This window comes from Salmo salar, chromosome 03 (genome assembly GCF_965601325.2).
Source record: "Salmo salar chromosome 03, fSalSal1, whole genome shotgun sequence".
In the NCBI taxonomy this organism is placed as follows: Eukaryota; Metazoa; Chordata; class Actinopteri; order Salmoniformes; family Salmonidae; genus Salmo; species Salmo salar.
The window spans coordinates 8,520,063-8,535,727 of record NC_138293.1 but is presented as its reverse complement, the minus strand read 5'-3'; the positions used below and the strand labels follow the sequence as shown (position 1 = coordinate 8,535,727).

The 15,665-nt window shown below is 41.0% G+C and overlaps 1 protein-coding gene across 1 annotated transcript in view; it reads right to left on the bottom strand.

The window, feature by feature from the left end:
- LOC100380659 (E3 ubiquitin-protein ligase rnf213-alpha) overlaps positions 1–15,665 on the bottom strand; it is a 62,879-nt gene that overhangs the window by 28,668 nt on the left and 18,546 nt on the right. The window contains exons 20-40 of the mRNA XM_082973248.1: positions 14,703–15,325; positions 14,242–14,401; positions 13,543–13,760; positions 13,047–13,184; positions 12,586–12,741; positions 11,121–12,411; positions 10,664–10,848; positions 10,417–10,572; positions 6,150–9,749; positions 5,925–6,055; positions 5,544–5,639; positions 5,298–5,422; positions 4,793–4,915; positions 4,524–4,573; positions 4,246–4,390; positions 2,230–2,365; positions 1,916–2,101; positions 1,624–1,754; positions 1,288–1,433; positions 921–1,130; positions 230–417 (exon numbers count right to left, since the gene is read on the bottom strand). Of these exons, the coding sequence (XP_082829374.1) occupies positions 230–417; positions 921–1,130; positions 1,288–1,433; positions 1,624–1,754; positions 1,916–2,101; positions 2,230–2,365; positions 4,246–4,390; positions 4,524–4,573; positions 4,793–4,915; positions 5,298–5,422; positions 5,544–5,639; positions 5,925–6,055; positions 6,150–9,749; positions 10,417–10,572; positions 10,664–10,848; positions 11,121–12,411; positions 12,586–12,741; positions 13,047–13,184; positions 13,543–13,760; positions 14,242–14,401; positions 14,703–15,325 (8,194 nt within the window). The remainder of the gene's footprint in view (positions 1–229; positions 418–920; positions 1,131–1,287; positions 1,434–1,623; positions 1,755–1,915; positions 2,102–2,229; positions 2,366–4,245; positions 4,391–4,523; positions 4,574–4,792; positions 4,916–5,297; positions 5,423–5,543; positions 5,640–5,924; positions 6,056–6,149; positions 9,750–10,416; positions 10,573–10,663; positions 10,849–11,120; positions 12,412–12,585; positions 12,742–13,046; positions 13,185–13,542; positions 13,761–14,241; positions 14,402–14,702; positions 15,326–15,665) is intronic.

The window sequence follows — 15,665 nt, the reverse complement described above, 5'->3', positions numbered from 1 at the left end:
TTTTTGACTGATACTATATATTTTTGTTCTTGCTTTTTGAATATCATGGATATGCTTGCTTTATTACTTCATTCCAACATGTGTGGATGGACTAGCACCTTGAATTCAGAACTTTATACAGTGAAGGTCTTCACCTCTTTCACAACGCATATTGACTTTCTTAAAAAATAAAATGAATAAAGAAAGTCAAATGGCCCTCTGTAGTCTTTCAAAGGGACATTTCCCTCACCAGATGTAGTCAAACAGTTCCCGGCTCCTCTCTCCATACTGCTTCAGGCTTCTCTGGGAGCAGACCAGCTCCATAGACCCCTTCAGTCTTTTCACCTGCTTCAGCCAGTCCTGGCACTGGGCATCAGAGTCCAATGCATGGGGTTCCAGGAGCTCAACACAGGCAACAGATGCATAGACATCCAGAACCTGGCAGAGGAGTGAGACAGAAACATAGTATAGTTACAGGCATGTTTACTATGACATTTCTATCAGCATGTTGGCAGCCTCATTTCAATACAGTATATACTGTACATAACCTGGTAAAAGTTCAACTACCATATATACTGATGTGATACTACTATCATACATTCATATATACTGTATCTTCAACTACTATCATACATTCATATATACTCTATACAAACATTTGGCACATAAAAAAACTGATTTCTCATAACTAAATGCGGCAGTGTGTGGAAAATATATGCACTTAACATCTCTGGGCTGTTCTTCACTAGTGTGATTCTTACCATCTCTGGGCTGTCCTTCACTAGTGTGATTCTTACCATCTCTGGGCTGTCCTTCACTAGTGTGATTCTTACCATCTCTGGGCTGTCCTTCACTAGTGTGATTCTTACCATCTCTGGGCTGTCTTTCACTAGTGTGATTCTTACCAGCTATGGGCTTTCCTTTACTAGTTTGATTCTTACCATCTCTGTGCTGTCCTTCACTAGTGGGATTCTCTGCAAGTGAGGAACCACCTGTGGTTGCAACGACATCATCCTGGTGAGGTTGTGCAGACGGGTACAGTACATGTTGTAGGCAGTGTGGATCAGGGGCAGGGATGGAATCTCTTCACTTGAAGCTTTTCGTCGCCTCTGGAGCTCATTCACACAGCAGCTCAGGGCTTCACACAGATGCTGGGAAAATAGTATTATATATATTCATTAGGATCGCCTAATTGATGGGTAGCCATATTATAATCATACTTGACAGTAAATAGAAAGGACCTTTCTATAAATGGAACCTATTGTTTTACGATTTGTATGTATTGAAAACATGATGAGCAAGGCATACCTTTAACTCCCCCTCCGAAGCCACGTTCATCGTCATGGAAATGAAGTCCTTCAGGTACCTTTGGAAAAATTCCCTCTGCAGTTTCTCACCCAATGTAGAAAGATACTGACCAAGGGGGATATTCTCAAAGAACACCTCGACACGTCCTCCCAAGAAAAAAAATGTGTAAAAGATTGAGTTTATACAACGAAATACTATAAGTAGTCCACATGAGAGTTAAGAAATACACCTTTACGAATAATGTATTACATTTGCTTAAGCTATACAATTCTTATCTAAATGTATCGTTAATTATTTATTTTTTTAAAGTCTGAATTAAGGCATTCAATTATTTACTTCCGCTCTGCTGAGTTTGAATCAATAGTTCATCCAGGATATCTCTGATCCTCCAGCTAAAGGGCATAGTGCAGCACATGGTCCTCTCAGCTGTGACATGGCTCTGCACAAGGATGGTCTTAGACTCAGAACTGTGGGAAATGGGAAGTCTGTTAGCAGTGACATCTACCTGTTCCACTGAGACACAACACAGGCTACATAAAACCTTATACATCATACAAGGACTCCAGGCAGTCCAGTCGGTTTCTTAATCCAGTATGTGTATCATCATCATCACACATAAATCACTCACTTGAGATCAACGTTAGGAATATCAAGCATCTCGTTACTGCCGAATATCTTCAGCCACAGGTTTCTGACTTCCTCCCCACTGTTGCTGTCCAGCAGGAGGTCAAGATTACAGTCCCTGTCGATGACTGAGACCAACTGGGCCAAGAGGGGTGTGACCACTGCTTGGATTCTCTTCCATAGAGTTTGTCTGTGGAACAAATACAGTATGAACTGACTATACTTCTGAACAATGACAAGACCAAATAATAATTTGAAAATGAATGAAATTATAGATTTTCCATATGCAGAGTAGTGCAGTATCATTGATTAACATACGTGAATGTTCCCCCCTCCTGAAGAGCATTGATGTTGGATGCCTCCGTTAACACCCAGTACTTGGGGGAAGGGATATTTCGCTCACGGTTCTCCAGTAGAGAGTGAAGGCGGCTTCTCAGGGTTGTCAGGAACGTAGCTTAAGGGCACAATACAGAGATCAAGCATATAAATTAATGTAAAAGCCAGTTACCTTTAGTTGCAGTATTTGTCTGCTGTTACGATCTGAGATAATTGTTCGTCTCAGATGTTCTATTTTTTGATCTAGAGCCCCTTTCTAATGAAAAGTACTATAGTAAATTATGGTAGAAATACTATAGTATTCACTGTAGTGTTTTTGCAGATTTGACTGCATTTACAGCTAAATATAGTATAAATTACTGTAGTAAAATAAAAACTGTAGTAAATACTATAGTAATGAATGTAGTGTTTTGGGGGATTGTACTTTACTGTAGTATTTGCTGTAGTGTTTTTTGTGTGGAAAATACTGTAGTATTTACTACAGTTTTCTACAACATTCGATAGTAAGTACTACACATGATCGAGGGATACTACAGTGTGTAGTATAGTATTCTACATTATACCGCAGCATTGTTGAATACTTGCTTCTGATTGGCTAGAAGGGCATTCTAGTATGGGCATTAAAACCAGATAATGGACAGTTGGAAAATATAGAAAATCGGGACACCTACACATGCAGACCGTACTTGCTACAAAGTTACAGAAAGCTAAACCAACAACCACACAAACCAAAATAGGATACATTGTAAACACAGGTCCAACAAGGAAAAACTCAGCTAGTTAGCTACTTTCTTTGGAGCATCTGATGACTTAACATGGTGAGTGATGAACATTCATTTCCCTCGTCACTACTGTTGCAGTCATGACGCAAGTGGCACTATGCTGTCAAATCCTCCCACATGTTTCTAGTTTTTATTTACAGGTTCAACAAATGATTTAGCTAGTGTTTGATATGTAATGCAATCTCCTTGTAAAGAACAGTGTCAAGTGTCCTGACAAGGCAAACACTTTTCTAGCTATGCCAGGCAAAATCTGGCATCATCAGATTGTTATGGATGTATCCAAATGAATGTCAATAGAGAACAGCTTAAACAAACGCAAATGCAGATACTTTGCTGTTATTCTGGCTGCAGAGTTCGTAACTGTGTTAGCCGTAGCTATTTGGCTAGTAAGCAAAAAAGGATAAGAACATTGCCAGTGAAAATATAGAAGAAACACATATAGAACCATCAATATCAAACAAACAACTGGGTCGCGTCTCTAGCAACCAAAAGGTGAGAAAGTATTAATTTGTTTTAAATAAACATTTAAATAGCAACTTTTTTTTTTGTTCTACCGTTAAATGTGTGCTTTAATATTATTTTCTTTGGCAACTGTGGTATAACCGGGATAAATGCCTCCTTGCTGAACATTACATTGGAAAAAAGAACTCTGCAAGAGGACTCGGCTCTGCCTTGTGCCGCTGCCTCGTCCATTATTTCCAAGGTAATGTACGGGAACGTTGGCGTTTATCCCTTACACATAATACAACATTCTATAGTAAGCACTACACAATCGAGGGATACTACAGTGTATACTACAGTATACTGTTCTAGTTTATTACAGAATTCTATAGCAAGTACTGTAATATTTTATAGTGATCTGTAGTATTTATTTTATTTTATTTTTCAAGTGAGAAGGTTCTAGGTCTTGTCTTTAACCACTGCAACTACAGTTAACACACTGGAAATATTGTGGGTTAGTAACCTTTCAGGTCCTTGCTATCACTGAAATTACGGTAACACACTGGAAATATTGTTGGTTAGTAACCTTTCAGGTCCTTGCCATCACTGAAATTACGGTAACACACTGGAAATATTGTTGGTTAGTAACCTTTCAGGTCCTTGCCATCACTGAAATTACGGTAACACACTGGAAATATTGTGGGTTAGTAACCTTTCCGGTCCTTGCCATCACTGAAATTACGGTAACACACTGGAAATATTGTGGGTTAGTAACCTTTCAGGTCCTTGCTATCATCCAGAAGTGTCAGCAGGATCTCAACTCTCCTGGTGCTGAGAGCTCCACTGTCCTCCTGGTCTCTGAGCATGCTCACTGCACTCTGCACACAGCTTCGCACCAGATCTGTGGCATTAAACTCAGCCTGAAACAACAACATGCTCACATGAATAACACACCCATACCTTGTTAGGGTTACAGAAACCAGAAGCACCTGCATATCATAATTAAGAACTGCAATACAAACTTGTATACAATATATAGTATACAATACTTACAGAGTGCTCTACCCCATGTGCCTCGATGTATGTGTCATCTGTTTGCATTGCTGGAACAAGAAAGAAAACTATGAAAAAACTAATTATCTAGGATTATTTACAGTCAATTCCCAACTATGGCATTTGTTCTACTGTTCATAATAACAGTTGGTAAAGCATGGCACTTGCAACGAAAGGGTCATGGGTTCTCTTCCCACTGGGGCTACCCATAAAAAAGTGTACTTAAGTAATTTTGGATATTTATCATTTATAATACGAGTAAAATGTACCCTCGGATGGCTCTTCAATTTTCTCAAAAAGTTGGCTGATGGGTAGCTTTCTCAAGGACTGGACATCTGATACAAACTCTTTGGATTTTCTAAGGTCGTCAATGTGAACTGATTTCCAGGGTCCTTTGCAAAGAAAAAGAGGATGGAAATTGCATACCGGTAAATATTAAAGAGAAACCGGCATACTGCTCTTGCTAGTATCACTGTTCTTTATTAAACTTGAGGCATCGGCCTCAAGGCCTTTGTCAAAGCTCTGACGATACGTAAAGCTTGATAAAGAACAGTGACGCTAGCAAGAGCTGTATGTTGCTCTCTCTTTTCTTTCAGTGTTATTTCAATTGTTACCATGCACCTACAAAAAAAGATTGCTCAGATGTGCAAGTGCCTTTTTTTGTATTTTGAATACCGGTAAATATTGAAAGCATTTCAGAACAGATCATTTCTTTGTGGGATGCTAGATCATACTATTAAATCGGCCTGTTGTATAGCATTTAACAGAACTCACCTCCATGAAATCCAACATAGGAGGTTCCACCTTTAATTCGGGGCAGTTTGGTAACAAAGTACACAAACACCCTTCCATTGTCACCATCTTCTTTTGATTTGTTTATTTCATTTATGGATGAATATCTGAGGAGATTCAAAGATCAAAAATTTAAATGGAAAAAAATACAAAAACAAGTATAACCTAATACTTCAGTTTAGTTCTCTCCAATAGTTGTGACGACAAATCTAAATGAGAATCACTCACTTGGCAGATGCCAGAATGTTCATGCTCTGGGAGTCCTCATCATAGTCTGTTTGGATGATGAGGACTTTGTCGGCAGATTTGGAGTCAAGAAATTGCCTAGAGAGAACACAGTTATTTTCCTAATCCTGTACCATTCTTATGAATGATCTACAAGGTTACACACACACACAAGTGATACAATTAGGGTTGCAAAATTCTGGTAACTTTCCCAGAATTCACAGGTTTTTCCAGAAATCCTGGTTGGAAAACGCCTGCAATCAGAACGGAATAAGCAGGAAATCCAGGAATCTTCCAACCAGGATTTCTGGAAAACATTTTGGGAAAGTAATTTGAATTGTGCAACCCTATATACTGAGCTTCTCTTCAACATGTTAAGCAGACCTGATTTCTTTAAGGAAGGAGTGCTCTGTGTCAAACTGTTGCAGTGAGAGAAGCTTGACGTTGCAACGCTCTGTGATGTTCTGCAGCTGATGGATATCTGCTGCTGTCAATAACCGGGAAAATGTTGTGACCTTCAGAAAGAGCAAAAAAAACGATTTATGAGCAATATAAAGATACATTCTATTCAAGGTATATTCTTCAAAAGATAAGATTCAAGTGAATTACCTCTGTAAAGTGGTAATGCAACCATTCCTCCTCCTGTGTGTGAGAGGCAATGAAGTCTGCCAGGGAATGATGATTCTGCTCCTCGAAATAGATTTGCGTCAGGTACTCGGTCTCATCATCAGATAATTTAGTCCCGTCAAGCCGAATGACAGAATCTGGAGTTGCACAGTTCAGCATGATAAGCTTGGCTTCATCCAGGACTCTCCTCTTAGTGTCAGATTCGTCAGACTCGGTTTTCATCTTCTCAGTCACTTGCAGGACCACAGAGGAGCATGTGTCTGAGTGGTAGCCAATGAAGACATCATGTGGCTTGTAGCGGTCTGTCCTGGACTGCTGACTTTTCAAGGAGACAAACTGTTTGACCCATTCCTTTAGTTGTTCGACAATCTCCGTCTGGTCCTTCTTGAGAACAGTGTTGATGTCCAGGTAGTGCTTCTCCAGACGGTTTATCAGAGGAATTGGGAACTGCTTGTAGACCACCTCTTTCTCTTCAATGACAATTAGTCGGAAGTCTTTGTGAACTCTGCACTTTACGCGATGGGTTCCCAATCCAAGATCGACATACTTCTGACCCCCAAGTGAAACATAGTACTGGTTCAGAGCGTCGTAGAGACTTTCGTACAGATTCTGAAGGTTCAGAAGCACAACAGTCTGGCCAGTTTCCATGCAGATCTTCACTCGGTTGATATTTCTACAGATCTGAGTGTACTCTTGATCCTTTGGGAAGCTTGAACCAAAGATGATCTCTGGATGGTTGTGGTCTGAGAAGAATGTCTGCTGGAGAATCTGGAGGGCTGCATAGTTTTTGGTGAGGACAAGGAGATATCGGCACTCCTCATCTTGGTAAATGGAAACAATGTTTTGTTTCACCAGATCAATAGTGCTGATGCCATCCAAATCAGGTTGAATGGATTGGCCCGGCAGCTCTTTGGTGAATATACGCACTGCGTCCACATCGTCCCTTCCACTGAAGTTCCTTAGGACTGCTTCAATGATTTGACCTGTACTGGGGCTCTGCTTAGAGGCCTTGGTGATGGCGAACATCATCTTCACCAGACTATAGTAATCTCGTAAACCGAAAAACCCTTTGCCTTTCTTGCAAATCGTCACATATGCTTGGGAGAAAGGTGTGAAGAGGTGCTTAACCTTCTCGAGTATCATCTTGTCAGATGAGCATATGCCTTTCGCACTCTCGAGTAGCTCATTTTGGTCTGGGTCACCACGGGACACAAAGAGGCCTCTGTTCATCTTGGCAGGGTCCAAGGCCCAATTGGAGATGCCAATAAATCCAACTCTCTTATGAGGCAGTGGCTCATCATCAATGCAGCCTTCCTCCAGTAAAGGGTGCAATGTTTTCAGAGGCATTTTTGGGGAGTCCTCTGCCAAACCAATCTCATCTAGCACAACAACAGAGATGTACTCCTCCAAATTCTTGCTCTCTTGGAAGCGGGCACATTGTCTGAATGTGTTGATGATGCCCTCTGGCGTGGAGTGAGGGCTGCACTGGAAGGACACCAGGTGAACCTGTTTCAGCCTTTTGTACAGCTCAGAATGTGCAGCTTGGCCCTGCATGGCATCTGCAACCAGAGTTTTAGACAGAGATTTGGAGCTCCCAGGCTTGCCAACCAAAAACAGGGGGATTCGTAACTCGATACAGATCACCATCATGAAAACATTCTCTTTCAAAGCCTTGTTTCTTGCTATTGTCTCTCCCATTGGGACACCACTTAGGAGAAGGTCCTGCATGACTGAGATTTCCTGCTTCATCTTCTTTGGGATGACTTGGGGAAGGAATTCGCAGATTGCGGTCTGGTATTCACCTTTTTTTTCTAGACAGGCTTGATAACATACACCAACAGCCATCAACAGTGACCAATCAACTGGATCACTGGCAGGTGAGTGTAGCTGGTCACTCCTGCTCCTCTCCTCCTGGGGTTGTTTCTGGAGGAATGTCTTTAACTCATCCTGAAACAGTGAGTGGTTGTTGTAGAACCACACAAATACTTGCATGCAGCGCTCCACATCCCTGAGACTGACAAAGCTACATTCATCTTTCTTCTTTCTCATAAATCCCTGTGATGACGACAGCACATCAGTGATCATCCTGATGGATCCTCTGTTGATTGAATTTGTTTCCACAACTCTCTGTACAATCTGCTGGATGTATATTTTCTCTGTTTCATCACTGAGTTGCCCAAAGTCCCACACCAGAGGGATCATGCTCGGGGGCAACACTTGGACCCTATACACCAGCTGACGAAGAGGGATTGATCCAAGTCTTTCTTCAGTCTCTTCAGCTCGGACCCTGTACCCCAAACCAGCTGCCTCCAGCCTCTTGATCATCTCATCTGTGTGTTTCCTGTAAGGATTGCACGCAGCAATGATTTGCAGGCCAGTTTGGGAGCTGAGTTGTTGTCCTTGCACAGTGTTGTCACATAGGATCTCCTTAATGCTGCTTATTGCTTCAGTGGTATTAGCTTCATCGAGGAAAAGAACAGAATCAAAATCGTGTTTCTCTTTATTGGCAACTGCAATCTTCTCTGCCTCCCGCACCTTGTTGTAGATCATGTCAGATGTAGTTCCACCGTGAACTTTGACGAGTTTCATGTTCTCCGTGGGCGCCCCACTCCTTCTCAACTCACACAGGAACTTGATGAGCCGTGTCTTCCCACAGCCAGTTTCCCCCATTATGATGACTGGAATGCCACACCTGAACCTCATGTGAATGGCCATCATCTTAAGTATGTTGTCGGTGGTGAGCTCATACGTTTCATCAGGGTCTGTTGGCCACTTGGTCCCCAGCACACTACATAGACGCTCAATCTTATCTGCTCGAGAAAGTTGGTCAAAGTCGATGTTAAAGGGAACTCTTTGATGTCTGAGGCCATTGTACAGGTGTTTGGTCATAATGTTTCTCTTGATTACTGCATTTGTTGATGGATTAATGGCGTCAACCCCATTTTGCTCGTTCAGCCGTAGGTGAAATCCAATGAAGGTCATGGACATATGGTCATCGTTGAAGAAGATGTATGGATGCGGTTCTGATTCCCATCTCTTCCTGATGAGGAACGGGGCTAGATCTCTTTCGTTTAGTCCAGTGTCCATCGGCTGCCTCCCATGGCTCTGGTCAGCGATGCAGAGAGACGGAGTGGCAAAGTCCTTGGCCATCAAGATCATGAAGTCAACCACAAAGTTTCTGAATCCCCTAAGAGTGTCTCCAACAAACTCAAAGTTGCAGAAATCCGATGTCTCACAGTCTAGCAACTGAAGATTGAGAAATCCAGCAAAGTTCTTCAACTCTGCCCAGGATGGATCAATTATACCACAGTAGATGAAGAGCATTTGAAGACACTCTGCATGAGTTCCTTCAACTCTTCGGTAGTTGAAGCTGTCGAGATTCTCACCCCTATGGAACCGTGTTAGATACTGGTATGGTCTTTGAAAGGTCTCACTCCTGAAACACTGGTCATCCATGAGTGGGTCCTCAGTGTCCAGTACTGGATCGTCTCCATTTCTCGCTTCCAACCCCATAACCTCTTTCGGTGGACGGCAGAAGACCTTAGGAAAGACCTCAAAGAGAGGAAAGTGTCCATTTGGATCCTAAAACAGACAAATACATGTCATATTAAATATTTTGACAAAGACCATCTCCATGACTAAAATGGGTTGTCTAACAGAAAAAGGATTTTAAGATTTATTTATTAAATAGTTGTATTTTGTTCATTAGTCCACTGTTGATATGATCCCAAAAAAGTGTGCATGTCAACAACAAAAAGTATTAAGATAAAAGCATTTTCTGGACAAAGCAAAAAGTGTGATGATGAAAAATGCATCATATGAAGCTAAACGCAATGCTAATCGTAAATCACTGTAGCCTAGTAAACAAAGTCAAATCTTGGGTTGCTGACTCCCCCCCACAGACTACTTTCAAGGTAAAGAAAAGGTCATGTTTTTTCATGTGAAAAGGTCTATCCCCTTTAATAATATATTATATATATAGTTTTCCTAAAATGTAGTAAAGAAACCTTTTCCTGCTCATAGTTGGTTAAAATGACATGATGCACACTAGATGTCATCAGTGTTTTCAGATAATGACATCGGAAAACACTGATCTTCCGCTTATCTTTTTTGACCACAATTTTTTTCCCATTTGACACGCTAGCAGCTAGCCACTGGTCTGCGTTTGGTAGGGCTATTTAACGGTATACTTCAAACCGTTTCACGTGACATGACAAAAAAAAAATATATATATAGATTTGACACTTACAGATCTGGAAGCATGTCTGAGCGGTTCATTGGTGGATTGTAGTGTCTCAATCACATACAAGTGCTTGTTGCTGCATTTCCACATCAGTCCATCGGAATCCGTCAGGTAACGCAGGAAGAACAGTTTGAATAGAAATTCATGCAGGCCTTTCTGTACCTGGAGAACATCAAAAAGCACGCATGTAAACCTCCTGGCACAGAAAAACATAAACTATTTTCAATATTTTATTAATACTAGGAATATTTACCGAGGATGTGACATCAAAATGAAAGACTTTGTGTTCCTTGCTCTCTGGCGTTTCAAACATGGACTGAAGAATGATATGCTCATCGACCTTGGGCTCAATTAAGCGAATGCATTTACGGAATGTGGTTCCCATTGTCACAGTCCCCTCCAGTTTTTCATACAACCTCTGTATGTACAGAGATTTTCCTACAAATAAATAACACATTTGATTCAGCTCTACAAAGACCTAGGTCAAATGTATGGGCATTGAATAATTTCTGATTAAAGAACTCATATATGTGTTGAGAGTATAAACTATTAGTATTCCTGAAACTCAAGACTTGCAACTGAAATTAAAAATGCAAGTTTTTAAAATAACACATTCATAATATTAAATATACCAGGGTTACATTTGAAAACCCATGTTTGGCTCTGTGGGACTATATAAAGTGAAACAAATTCAGTATGGTATGACTTACCAACTCCAGCCCTCTGGGAAGACACAATCCCAACAAAGTGTCGACCTTTGAACACAGATGCCGCACTGGTCTGGTGTGAGGGGACAGTGTAATGCCTGGACAGGTATTTCTGAATCCTCTCAAGAGACTCCTGTGGCACCACGTTCCGTTTGAACTGACTGAAGGCAGAGGGGATGTAGGTGTGCTCTCTTTCTGCGCTGCAGATGATCACCAGCCTGTAGTTGCTCCTGGAACATGAACTCAGTTTCTGAAATAACTTCTCCACTGCGTAGCTCACCTCATAGCTCAGCTGGTCTGCGAAGAGCAGGGTATAGATCTTCTCACCCAAGTAGCCTGGTGTGAGACATCGCCGGAAGAAAAGCTCCACCTGCTCATAGGACGTGGCAGGGGTACACAGGAGGACTTCATCGTAGGTAGGCAACTGCTCATAATCACTGGTCATATACAAGCAGATGCTTGAAGTCAAGATTTCATCTTGTGGGCAGATTATGAGATTAGGTTGACAATTGAAGAGGCCTTTTGGGAGCTTTCTCCGGACTGTATTCTCACTTGGTTCTAAAAGCATGGGTTCTTCATCATCTTCTTCCTGGTTCTCTTTGTTGGCCAACATCTCTAGCAATCTACCAAAGCTTCTGGTGTCTAAGGAGTCCTGGAGAATGCTCCTCATATCTTTCATGTAAGCATCCCAGACCAGATCCAGTTTTCGTAAACCAACAGCCTGGTCCAAAAGGCTCTGCAAAACATCAATGGCACAATTTCCCTCACCAGCAAAAGAAGAATCAAAGTCTATCAAGTCATTATGATGGTCAATGAATGTCTGAAATCCGATGTCTTCATCTTGCTGAGTATCTGTCATGTTGTTCTGAAAAGTCATCCATGTCTCCCACACATCTGACGCGGAGCAGTCAGGTTTGACGAAAGACAGCATCATCAACACCTTTTCATCCAATTCAGTGTTCAAATTCTTCTCTGTCAAAACATTACAAAGGTAGACGATCTGCTCTGCTGTGTAATAGTTAAGGTAATAGTGCTGAGATCTTTGTTTGTCCATGAATTTGTTCCAGTCATCCAAACACACCTCTATCTTCCTGCACAGGTCTGTAAGATGGTCCATTGCATTGCCCTCCACCATTATGTTTTGTAGAATGTTGCCAAGGTTGAATTCCATTACGATACCAGTATCACTTTGAGTATTACAGTTAATCTTGGCCTCCCAACACCTAAAAAGTGGGTTCCCAGCTGCATAAAGATCTACAAATGCTACAGCTAGCCTCTGGACACTGTCAAAAACCTGAGAAGATAAAGCAAGTTGTTTAAAAGTTCCGTTTCTGTACATAAAATCATATATTACAAATAAAATATATAATCTCAGGAATGTTCATTTAAAGATCCTGTGATAGCATGATATTTTCAGTAATTATTATTTCAGGTGTGTGATGATCCTCAAGGTCCCCAATCACATTACCTCAGTAAAGTGATCAATCTGGCTTTGTTCCCCCTTTCCAGACATCAGCATTAGCTTGTTCTGCAGATCTCTGAGGTCTTCTAAAGAGTAGTTGCGCATCTGATCTTCCTCCTGCTGCTCTGGAATCTGCAGCTTCAGGGCAGTGTCTAAACGCAGCTATTGAAGAAAACAAAAAAATGGACAAGATCCAATATAAGAAGCATCAATCTATTTCTGCGGGTATTCAGGAAAGTGCTTACAGATATTTGTTAAACAATAGCAGAAAGAAATTGAAGACCTTGTATGAGTACAAACATAGACAGCAGTGCTGAGCGATTAGTGCCTTCTGAGGTTGGTAATCGCTCAACACTACTAGACAGTAACTCCTTATTAACAAAGATACATCTTCCAACAAACTAATAGAAACTAATCTTTCAATTGTTTATAAAACACAGTAACCTTCCTAATTTTATTGAACATACCTTCTTCTGGTTTTGTGCACTGATAATGTAGATGCCTCTTGTGTTGATGGATTTGGCCAATGATAGAGAAGAGAGTTCCACAGAACCATGGCTGTCTTTCACCGTTTTCAGCCACTCCAAATGGCGTGCAGTATCCCGCTGCAATCAGGAGTAAACAATTGTGAAAATGGGTTTAAAGCATTATTTCTGTAGCTCAGTCTGTAGAGCATGGCGCTTGCAATGACAGGATAGTGGGTTTGATTCCCGGGTCCACCCGTAAGTAAAAAAAATGAATGCACACACAACTGAGTGGTTTTGGATAAAGCTATCTGCTAAATATATTACATTATATATTATATCATGTACGGTAAATGGTGCTCTGCAAATCAAACACAATTCTGAAAGTCTAGTGCTGAAAATCCATTATCGACGATGTTGAAATACAGGCCTCAGTCCTTCAGGTTTGACAAGCTTTTCCCAAAATGTTAAATATGTCATAATTATCATAACATCTAACCAGCTTATATGGTATGTTGCTGTCATTTCCAAGCGCCTTCCACAGTTTTGTCAAAGCCTCCTTGAAGGCATGAAAGTTGGCATCTGGTGGAAGCCCATAGAGCATGGAGGAGTAACCAAGAACAGCATCATGGAAACAGGCTACACGGTCCACATCCAAGTCGTTCTCTCCAGCGGAGATGGAGGCCAGGTCAACAAACACTTTCAGCTCGTTGATATCTGCAACAGCAAAGAAAAACTGTAAGTTCGTTATGGGAAACCATAACTAGTTTAGTTAGTTATGGGAAACCCTAACTAGTTAAGTTAGTTATGGGAAACCCTAACTAGTTAAGTTAGTTATGGGAAACCCTAACTAGTTAAGTTAGTTATGGGAAACCCTAACTAGTTAAGTTAGTTATGGGAAACCCTAACTAGTTAAGTTAGTTATGGGAAACCCTAACTAGTTAAGTTAGTTATGGGAAACCCTAACTAGTTAAGTTAGTTATGGGAAACCCTAACTAGTTAAGTTAGTTATAGGAAACCCTAACTAGTTAAGTTAGTTATAGGAAACCCTAACTAGTTAAGTTAGTTATAGGAAACCCTAACTAGTTAAGTTAGTTATGGGAAACCCTAACTAGTTAAGTTAGTTATGGGAAACCCTAACTTGTTGGCTACTACTGGTGCTGCTCTTTTTCTGCCTTGCCTTCTGGTATGACCTCACCTTCAAGAGCTTCTTTGACCCATTTGACAAAGTTTATCCTCAGTCCGAGCTCTCGAAGACACTGTCTGCGAGGTTCTGTGATGTCCTCAAGATCTTTCTTGATCTCCAGCAAATTGTCATCAATGCGATTCAGACTCTCTTCCTTAAAGTCCTCAGTATTCTGGAAACACCATAATAATTTATATGAATAGACTTTAGTAATGCTACACTCTTAGAAAACAGGCTTCCAAAATGGTTCTTCGCTGTCGCCATAAGAGAACATTTTTTGGTTCCAGGTGGAACCCTCTGTGGAAAGGGTTCTACACTGAACCCAAAAGGGTTCTGTAAAGGGTTATCATATGGGGAAAGCCAAATAACCGTTTAAGGTTCTAGATAGCACCTTTTTTTTCCCTAAGAGTGTAGAAATGCTTAATATATTGAACCAAGATCACTTTTGTGAAGTGAGAATTTTTCCAACTCACCATATCAAGCAGTGTCTGTAGCACTTTGAAGTTCCCTTGAGGACAGATAGTCTCTCTGACATCCATAATGACCTTGGCTGATTCCAATGCTAGATGAAGGTCATGGTATTGTTGGATTTGCTGGATCCTTCTCTTGATCCATCTTCCATCATCAGATGAGATGATCCTGCACATGATCTTCAGATCTTTTTCCATGTCTTTGTACTTGTCTTTGTAGGCTTCAAAGATGCTATCCACCTCCTCCAATGATATCGTACCAGATTTCAAACTCTCATAGATCCTCCTGTAATTATCGTAGCAACTCTGGAATATTTCGCTGTGGATCAGATCGAGAGTGTACACTTCTGTCTCCCTCTCAGGCTTTGGTTCCGTCTCATCTGTGTCAAGTTGGTTGTGTGAAAGCTCTTTGGCTTGGTTCTCCCAACACATAGTGAAAATGTAGCTGTCCCTGATAGCATGTAGGCTAGATGCCATCTGCCTGGTGTCATCACACAGGTTGAAGTATGTGACCACCCCAGTTACATCAGAGGAGTCATGGTCAAGTCTGTGAACTTCCATGAAATCATCCAGCGTCATCTGATCTATGTTCTCTTGGTTTTTGTGCTGCAGCTCTCTCACATCGACTGTGGATTAATATGGCATTTATGAGAACCTTAACCATGTCAAGTCATAGGGCTACAATTTCCTCAAGCAAAGAAATGTAAGCAATGAACAAAATAACTATAATAATCAAAAATTCATGGTGATTTGTGCATTCTATAACTGAATCACACAGTTTACTTAAACTGTGGTTAAATATATCGTCTCCTTCTCAGGGAAATCATTTGCACCTATCGGTCACTGACCTATTGGTCATGACATTTCATTTTTTTATTACAGGAAATTAGCTTTAAAACTGCACAATTCTCTCAGCCTCATGGCAAAATGTGTAGAATAGCAGGAAATTAGCACAGCGACTCTTGA